Source organism: Cydia pomonella, chromosome 11 (genome assembly GCF_033807575.1).
Source record: "Cydia pomonella isolate Wapato2018A chromosome 11, ilCydPomo1, whole genome shotgun sequence".
In the NCBI taxonomy this organism is placed as follows: Eukaryota; Metazoa; Arthropoda; class Insecta; order Lepidoptera; family Tortricidae; genus Cydia; species Cydia pomonella.
Window position 1 is genome coordinate 20,875,155 of NC_084713.1, and position 9,537 is coordinate 20,884,691.

General features: G+C 38.4%; 2 protein-coding genes across 2 annotated transcripts in view; one reads left to right on the forward strand and one right to left on the reverse strand.

The window, feature by feature from the left end:
• LOC133522533 (SR-related and CTD-associated factor 4) overlaps positions 1-5,579 on the reverse strand; it is a 42,720-nt gene extending 37,141 nt beyond the window's left edge. Inside the window, exons 1-6 of the mRNA XM_061857898.1 lie at positions 5,409-5,579; positions 5,046-5,336; positions 4,417-4,558; positions 2,656-2,759; positions 1,556-1,764; positions 460-550 (exon numbers count right to left, since the gene is read on the reverse strand). Of these exons, the coding sequence (XP_061713882.1) occupies positions 460-550; positions 1,556-1,764; positions 2,656-2,759; positions 4,417-4,558; positions 5,046-5,336; positions 5,409-5,444 (873 nt within the window). The 5' untranslated portion in view covers positions 5,445-5,579. The remainder of the gene's footprint in view (positions 1-459; positions 551-1,555; positions 1,765-2,655; positions 2,760-4,416; positions 4,559-5,045; positions 5,337-5,408) is intronic.
• A 247-nt stretch (positions 5,580-5,826) lies between these two features.
• On the forward strand, positions 5,827-8,664 carry LOC133522519 (protein FRG1 homolog). Its single transcript, XM_061857881.1, has 4 exons — positions 5,827-6,007; positions 6,091-6,464; positions 7,175-7,370; positions 8,489-8,664. The coding sequence occupies exons 1-4, from the start codon at positions 5,946-5,948 to the stop codon at positions 8,634-8,636; spliced, it is 780 nt and encodes a 259-aa protein (XP_061713865.1). The 5' UTR covers positions 5,827-5,945; the 3' UTR covers positions 8,637-8,664.
• The last annotated feature ends 873 nt before the right edge of the window (positions 8,665-9,537 follow it).

The window sequence follows — 9,537 nt, forward strand, 5'->3', positions numbered from 1 at the left end:
GATTCCTCATGGACCCCATCATCAGATCTCGAACCTGAGAAAAACTTGTTTTGAAAATTTAATTTCCTTAACAAACACAGCGAAGAGGAGAAATCGCCAAACGTGTACTATGCGTCGTTGAAGAGTTCCATTCTGATCATCATCAGCAGTTCCACTTCATCAAATGTCACTTCTTTAAATGTAAATGCTTGATTTGTTACAGAAAATACAAAAATTACTATATGTATGCCTTTCACATTTGAAGAGTTCCCTCGATTCCTCATGGATCCCATCATCAGAACTGAGTTTTGACATAAACGGGACCAATCTGTATATATATACATTCAAACAAATAAATAATTTTTAAAATCGGTTCAGAAATGACGGAGTTATGGAGTAACAAACATTAAAAAAAAAAAAAAACAACCGAATTGATAACCTCCTCTTTTGAAATCTTGAAGTCGGTTAAAAAATACTTACAGGTATCTGCATTCCAGACATTCCAGTCATGAGTTGCATTTGCGCCTGAAGGCTCTGCAGCTGCCGCATTATTTCAGGATTCGTCAGTATACTGCAACAAAACAGTGTGTTAGTGAGATATAAGTATAACTGCACAATGTTAAAAAACCGGAAAATATTTATTTATTGCAAAATTACCCTCTGAAATTGTGAACTATTGTAGTGTGAATCAATATAAAAACAATCTTGACAAACTATCTAAATAGTAAATTGATCTAAATGAACTCTGATTTAGACGTACCAGCATCAGCTGCCTGTCTAAAACTAAATAATAATAATGAATATTATTAGCTAGCATATTTTAATTCTTGCATAGTTAATTTGTTCTGTCAGCTACTGTAGGCCTAGCACATGATTGGCGCGACAGTATCTCGCGGCGGGATAAGACAACCCGTCTCTTTCTGTGTTAATTAAAGAGGGAGGGAGGAGGAGATACTGCCTCACAATCATGTGCTAGAGCGGCTGTGCCCGATCTTGTTAAGTTAAAGAAAAATCAGGGTAGGAAGGTCAGAAAACAGATGTTTTAATATCTTCAAGCTCATTAAAAATGCATTTGGAAACTCCACAGTAACATGTCCTCATGTTAAGAGTAGTCAAGACTAACATTCAGATAAAACAAAACCCAATAGTTTCAGTATTTTTTTTCTTTTTTATACTATGTTGGTGGCAAACAAGCATACGGCCCGCCTGATTGAGCTCGCCTCGTTGAGCTCTGGCAACCTTACTCACCGGCAGGAACACAACACTATGAGTAGAGTCTAGTGTTATTTGGCTGTGATTTTCTGTAAGGTGGTACTTCCCCAGTTGGGCTCTGCTCTAGATCTGGAATAACATTTGCTGTGCTGTGCCCTACCACTCAAAGCGAGATGATATTCAGTGCCCATACCTCTCTTTATACTGTTTTATAATTTCACCGACAGCAGCCTGTGACTGTGGGGAGCCTATCCAAACAAACCTTCATATCGTAGAAAAATGTTCCAAGAGGCGGTTTGCCGGAGGCATGCATGCCTGCTCCTCACAGTGGATGCAGGGATTGAACCAGGGAAAACTGGTATACCTCCCCAACGGCAACGTGTCAGCGGTCTGCTGTGGCTGAGCATGTGTGCCGTGTGTGCCGTGCGTGCCGTGCGTGCCGTGCGTGCCGTGCGTGGCGTGCGCGGCGTGCGCGTCGTGCGCGCCGTCGTCGTCGCTCTCGTACTCGAAGTCGTTGGAGAGCAGCTTGCGGTTGAACTTCACGCCTTGGTTGCCTGACGGTTGCTCCTGGAACTAAAGAGAAAATTATTTTATAGACAATGTTCATAGTGACTGTGTGAAACAAGGAATAATAAATAATAAATAAATATTTATAGGACATTATTACACAAATTGACTAAGTCCCACAGTAAGCTCAATAAGGCTTGTGTTGAGGGTACTTAGACAACGATATATATAATATATAAATATTTATAAATACTTAAATACATAGAAAACACCCATGACTCAGGAACAAATATTCATGCTCATCACACGAACAAATGCCCTTACCAGGATTTGAACCCGGGACCATCAGCTTCGTAGGCAGGGTCACTACCCACTAGGCCAAACCGGTCATCAAGGAAGATATGCCTATATGCCTACACTGTAGGTGGCAATGGAGTGTGTGCAGATATCCTTAGAGGTCTGGTGAGTGCATGACCTGATTTCCGGGGCCCTCGCTTGAAAGATGAGCTGACAACCCCTCTAAAACCAGGTTAATGCCTTCAATCTGAATTTCAAGGCATTTTAGATTTTTTTTGTATACTTGCATTTTTCGTAATATTTCGTTTCGATCAAACCCCCCCAAAATTTACAATCCACTGTTTCGCTATCGTACATTGATTATTTGGTTCCCTACTTATGGCCAGAACTTCTGTGCAAAATGAAATTTTATTGTAAATAAATGGAACTGTTTTAGAAATGTAAATAGTCACAAGGTATTAGTTAAAACTAGTAACTAATCGTAATGATAACTAAAAATTCTAAAAACTTAAGCATAGAGTAACTACTCACTATAAAAAATATAAATAAAATCTAAAATTGCAAGTTGTTTATAAAAAATAGGCAAAAAAAGGAGGAAAATAAATATTTTCACCTCTAATTATAAGGCCTAACAGAATTCAAGTGTATGAACAAACTTACTGAATCACCCATAGGAGAGTTGTCCGGAGGAGTGTGCAGCGGAGCCGGCACTGGGGATATCTTCTTGTCTGTGTTGTGGCTGGTATTCAGAGTTAGACTGCTCCCTGAAATAAGTGAGCATATTTTATTATTAAATGTTGATGTTATTAAACACAATATAACCCCTTGAGAACCAGGATCAATAGCCGGGTCCACACAGAGCGAGCATACGCGCGAGACACTTCTACACTGGCAGTTTTGGGAGGAAATTGCCTCTCGCGTATGCCCGCTCTGTGTGGACTCACCTAATCACAAAAAACAAAAACTATTAGCTGTTTTTATCGCTATCCCTATGAGTCAGTGTATCCGCGAGGACCCCGAAAATCATGATAAGCAGTGATCGGAACTATGGGAGTAAAACTTTAACAAAACTTATCAAGCGGACGTAAAAAGAGTGCCTTATATATTAAACATATTCGAATATCTATAAATGTAAATATTTTTATGGCTGTAAGTACTATACTATTCCTATCCCTATGGACATGAATATTTTTAGGGCTGTATGCACTATTTTATGTCCGCTTAACAAGTTTTGTTAAAGTTTTACTCCCATAGTTCTGATCACTGATGATAAGATAAGCTGTTTTTTTTTGTTTGTTAACAATAGAAAAACAAAGTCAAAATTAACTGCAGATTTTATCTGGAGTCTGGAATATATGACGTTTTTGTGTGAATATTTGAGTTAGCAAAATTTTCATGACATGAAAGCCTGTCATTGTAAACTATATATTCAAACCAACCTATGGCCTGTGAGCCTTCATGAAAAAAGTCTGTGAAAAAAACAAAAATCTTTAAATTCCAGCGTGCCCACAAAAAAGAAAAGGTGTGCCTTTGGTCCTCAGGTCAATTCAGACTTGACAGATTTGGAGTTCCCCGTTTCAATCCATGAGTTTTAACAGTTTGCATAAATTAGGGATCAGAAACGTATTTTCTGTATGGGATTGAAAATGTCATTTTTTTTTTATACTACGTCAGTGGCAAACAAGCATACGGCCCGCCTGATGGTAAGCAGTCTCCGTAGCCTATGTACGCCTGCAACTCCAGAGGAGTTACATGCGCGTTGCCGACCCTAACCCCCTCCCGCCCCTCATTGAGCTCTGGCAACCTTACTCACCGGCAGGAACACAACACTATGAGTAGGGTCTAGTGTTATTTGGCTGCTGTTTTCTGTAAGGTGGAGGTACTTCCTCAGTTGGGCTCTGCTCTAGATCTGGAATGACATCCACTGGCTGTGCCCTACCACACAAAGCGAGATGACATTCACAATGCCCATACCTCTCTTATGGACGTAGTTTAAGGACATACCCGGGTCCAAATTCATTTTTTCGTAATTTTTTCCTTCTTTGTTAATTATTTAATTTCTAACTGGGCAATCTAATAATACAAAGTTATTAATTAAAAACACAACTGAGTCCTACATTTGGAGTAGAAAATTTGTTAACTGATATCTATGGTTATTTTCAAGTTTTTTCACAAAACCAGTTCCGATCCCTAGCATAAATACAGAGCCTAGCACAAACAAAACCATTAATTAGTCGGACGATATCAGAAAGACAGCAGGGCCAACCTGGCATAGAACCGCCACATACAAAACAACATAGAAATCCATGAAAAAGATATATGTTCAGCAGTGGACACATATATGCTGAGAAGAAGAGAAGAAAACCATTTTCCTTTTTCATATACATGTAAAAAAGATAAATTCTGAATTTTCATCCTCACCATTAGCAGTATTATTTTGTTGCTGCTGGATCTCCTGATGTAGCGGATGATTAGGATCTGCCATATCCATTAGCGGCTGGATCACCTCAGGTCCGAAAACATTGTTCTTCTGCCAGAGGTTTAGCACTCGGATGATGTTACCCTGAAATTTATGTATTAAGAGCATTACTATGAGGAGTATGACGAAAAAATTATGATTTTGTTGTGTATTAGTGTTCGTAGCCCGCAAACAAAAACTTACAAAGACAAATGCAATTTTGTTGTATAATACAAAGCCTTTTAATAAGCTAGAGATTAATTTACCAATAAAAAATTTTCAACCCAAAAACATTTTTTTTATATAACTTGCAGTCATATATTTTTTAGATGTAAGGTTTTTTTACATTACTTCTATGGTTCATTCTTTGTGCATTTTTATACAATTATGTAGGCGGGAGCATTCTCATTAATGGGAATTGGTACTCAACATCCTCATAAATATAAAATTTTGAATTAAATATCGTGTGGATTTACATCCATCCCATTCACAATTATTTAAAGATTTACGTGGAGCTTTAGACTTTATGATTTTTAGCATAATCAACAATGTCAAGAATGATAAGTCATAACCTACAATATTTGACACTTACCTTATTTTCAGGAGGGCATCTGAACAGGTTCGCGAAGGTCTGTTGCATGTTCTTAGCGAACCGCGGCGCGAACACATCTTTATCCTGCCCGAATTGGTGCCGCGACTGCCGTACTATCGAATCTATCACGTATAAACCTGGCACTTTATACTCTGGCTTGCACTTTTGAATGAACTTTTCAACACTATGTACGACGTGCTTGTAGAACTTTATAGCCTTAATAGCACCCCGTGTGATAGCACTCATCTTTGCCTTCGAGATCGGAGGCTTGTTGTCGTACAACCCGGATAACTGCAAGGAAAATACACAAGTTATAAAGATGCCACGGACCATTACGATATCGCAATGTAACACCGCAAATACCTCCGCGTTGAACGCCTTCACTTCTGGCATATCCATTTTGCTGTATTGCTTCTTTTATCTTATTAAACTATACTTAATCAATTATACTCCTAGAATTAAATACTAGCGTTAGGATAATCATTTTCGTGAACAAATCAACATGCTCAAAATTACAAAATGGCGTGCAGAAGCAAACTGAGCAAACTGGCATAGACAACGATTGTTTATGATTCCTATGCGGTCTCTACGTGACTTGATTTATAAATTTCAAATAATCTGTAAAATATTATTGTTGTTATTTAATTTTCATAACTGTATCATATTTTGAATAAGCCTCAAATTTAGCAATGAATTTGACGCAGTTCTTTTACGGTGCCCGTTCGGCAGTATGGCCAACAAACTTAGCCTATCCAGAAAGAATAAAAAAGTTACTTAAAATGTCAATGTCATGTCAACTGTCAAAATGTCAATTCATTTGAACCTTTTGCGTTTGCCCAAAAAAGTATTATTATTTTACAGTAGAACAGTGTTCAACACCAATTAGTATCATATTTTAGCATGGCTGACGAATATGCTGCAGTGAAAAGAGGAAAACTTATTTTAAAAGGCGACAAACCAAAGTAGGTTTCATAGATTTTAGGAATCTAGTTGTTTCTGTTGTTTCTATGTTTAACCTAATCATTTCTCTATAAATTTATTTCAGAGCAAAAAAGCGTAAGCACAAGAAGAATAAAGACAAATCGGACAGTTCTAAAGTAGACGAAGATTCTATTAAGCATGGAGGATGGTGGAAAGTGGAGAAAATCGAAGACGTAGTCGGTCCCATTTCAATCGAGTTTGGAAACAATGCTTACATTTCGGCGCTTGATAATGGCTTGTTCACCGTTGGAGCGCCTCACGGAGATGGCGAAGGGCCAGCGCCAGAGGAGATATTCACGGCTTTCCCAGCTGGAGAAACGAAGTTTGCCCTAAAGTCTGGTTATGGGAAATATTTAGGAGTGTCAAAGGAGGGAGTGGTGATTGGGAGGTCTGACGCGGTGGGGCCAATGGAGCAGTGGGAGCCGGTGTGGCAAGAAGGTCTTGTATTATTTATACTAATAATTTACCCTCAAAAACAGTAAAATTGTAATCTAAGTCGTAAACTTTTGAGGACAGATCCTTTTCCCTAATCTATGTCCAATTATTCAATTCAATTTTCAATTCAATTCAATACATTTATTTCAGGTCAAATAGGCCCATATAGTTTGTTAGTAATTACATTATACTATATTAAATTACACATTTACATTAATTAGTCTTCCTACAACTAAGGTTAGTAAACACATGACATAACATACTATTTCTACATACAGTATATTGGCTTGCCTGTCAGTACATGTATCATATGGCAATGATTCATGTACTGACAGTCAAACCTTGACGCAAATACCCTCAGGATGATGTTAGAGCTGTCCCGCACCCTACGCGACAGGGATGTGCACCGCTTCCACATTGTGGTGTAGAAACAGTCTACCCTAGCTTCAGCAAACATCCCCGATGCGCTGCAGTAGCGAGGCAGCCCCATCATCATCCTGAAGGCATTGTTGTACTGTACACGGAGAGCGTTGTACCGTTTCTGGGTATACGAGATCCACAGGCTGCTCGTGTAAAAAATTGTGCAAAAGGCTCTAAATAGAGTTACCTTAACTTCGGCAGAGCAACGAGCAAACCTGCGGGCCACCATATTTGCCCTAACAGATTATTAATGTGACATTTTTACTTACCATCTCTTCACAATTATTTAACAGGCAAGACAGCAATCCTCAGCGCCCTAAACAAATTCATGTGTGTGAGTCCGGAGGATGACTCTGTCGTGGCTCGGAACACAGCAGCGGGAGAGACGGAGTTCTGCAGCATACGCAGCAACAAGACCAAGGAGGTGAACACCGTGGTGGTGCCGGACGAGGAGCAAGGGAACCTTAATGAGGTGGAAGTTAACTATGTGTGAGTTTGTAACTTTTTTCTAAGGTCTTTTCACATCTCATGGTTATTGTTGCTGGTGCACTTTTTTTTATTTTAATTTTTGTTGTGAAGGAGAAAAGGAGTTTCCAGTGACAATGTGTCTACATCTGTCACCCCTATTTTATTTTATTTTTACGTAATTATGTACACTAACCAGATATCATACAATATTATGAGAATCATACAATTTTTTTATACCACGTCGGTGGCAAACCAGTGATACTGCCCGCCTGATGGTAAGCAGTCACCGTAGCCTATGGACGCCTGCAACACCAGATATACAATTATATAGCCAAATATAAAAAAAAACTAGCATGAGATCCAAAACAAGTGTACAGTCAGCGTCAAATACAAACCAAAGTAGCCAAATAGTTTGGTACACCGTATTGAGGTGTGCGTGGTAGTATAAGATATAGATATAAGTTGACGATGTACGTTGAGTTAGTGACAATACAGACACTCGATTGTAAGTAAGCAGTAACGTGTGTTTCATTACACCTCTCAGTCCCATACATGCCACATGGTGTCACTAACTCAACGTACATCGTCAACTTATATCTATATCTTATACTACCACGCACACCTCAATATATTTAGTATGGTGTACTGAACTATTTGGCCACTTTGAGTGCTACAAAGTATTTGACGCTGACTGTACACAGCATGCTTTACAAGCATTTACAAGCAAGCGCAAATTATACATATTTTAACACCATATCACCTATAATGAGATCATTAACACTTATTCTGTAATTAGGTATGTGTTTTATATTTTGTGAAACTGTGTAATTTCATATTTTTGTAATGTATGATAAATTGATAATCCCAGAACTATTTAGAAATAGGATTGCCTGTTGTCAGATTTAATATGGCCTAATTTTATAATTTTTATGGATCGTCCGAGCGGGATGTCGCTAAAATACGCGTATAGCGTTGTCTCACTCAAACTTTGGAGTGACGTGCGACTCTGATTGCAGTGTGCCATGCGCCTTATTTAACATTCATTTGACCTCAATTGCTGCGATGTTCATCATTCGTATTTCCGTGATCAAGTTACGGGTGCAAAATGCACTTATAAAAACTTTTCTGTTTAATTTCAGGAGAAAATTCCAGAAGTTCCAAGATAAAAAACTCAAACTAAACGACGGGTCAGTTTCCGAGTTGAAGAGAGCTAAAGCAGAGGGCATATTGCATGAGACGCTACTTGACAGACGGAGCAAGATGAAAGCTGACAGATATTGTAAATAACTTTATAAATATAGGTGATTAAGTATCATTGTTTGTTTTACTGTGAAAGATATTACACACTTACCTACCATAACTAGTGTTGATTAAGACTCGAGTCCTTTGAGTCCTCTGCTTTGAAACTAGACTCAGTTTTTCAGATCCACATATTAAGTCTAAACTCGAGTTCTTTTCAACTTGTCTTGTTTTTGTTGTTGGTAGGTATTCCACAAATACGCACGAAGCGTTTTGCTTTAACATTCCTTATGCCACCTCATTACGACCTGTCTGGCCTAGTGGGTAGTGTGCCTATGAAGCTGATGGTCCCGGGTTCAAATCCTGGTAAGGGCATTTATTCGTGTGATGAGCTTGGATATTTTGTTCCTGAGTCATGGGTGTTTTCTATGTATTTAAGTATTTATAAATATTTATATATTATATATACCGTTGTCTAAGTACCCTCAACACAAGCCTTATTGAGCTTACTGTGGGACTTAGTTAATTTGTGTAATAATGTCCTATTTATTTATATTTAATATTTTTATTTATTTTATGCGAACTGCCAAGGAGTGGAATGCCCTGCCCGAGTCTGTGTTTCCGCATGAGTACAATCTGGGTCTCTTCAAGGCTAGAGTAAATTTTAGGTATCTCATAGGTAAGCGTGCTCCATCGTAGACCGCATCATCACTTACCATCAGGTGAGATCGTGGTCAAACGCCTGCCTATTTTTATGAAAAAAAAAAAAACTTGTTAGAAGCTCGAGTTTTTCGAGTGTAACGACTCGAGTCCTTTTCTCTTGGTGTTGCTTACTCTTGAGTTATTTTGGTGTTACTTTGATAGAAAAATATAACGTTTTTTGCGTGATTTCTGTATGAAACATAGTTTTTCTATCAATTAAGCGCAAACTAATAGTCGAAAGTAGATA

Bases quoted from the DNA above. Each gene is read 5' to 3' on its own strand.
- LOC133522519 (XM_061857881.1), top strand. From the start codon at position 5,946: ATGGCTGACGAATATGCTGCAGTGAAAAGAGGAAAACTTATTTTAAAA. The intron at 6,465-7,174 runs GTCTTGTATTAT...ATTATTTAACAG, and splicing joins GGAGCCGGTGTGGCAAGAAG to GCAAGACAGCAATCCTCAGC. The intron at 7,371-8,488 runs GTGAGTTTGTAA...GTTTAATTTCAG, and splicing joins GAGGTGGAAGTTAACTATGT to GAGAAAATTCCAGAAGTTCC.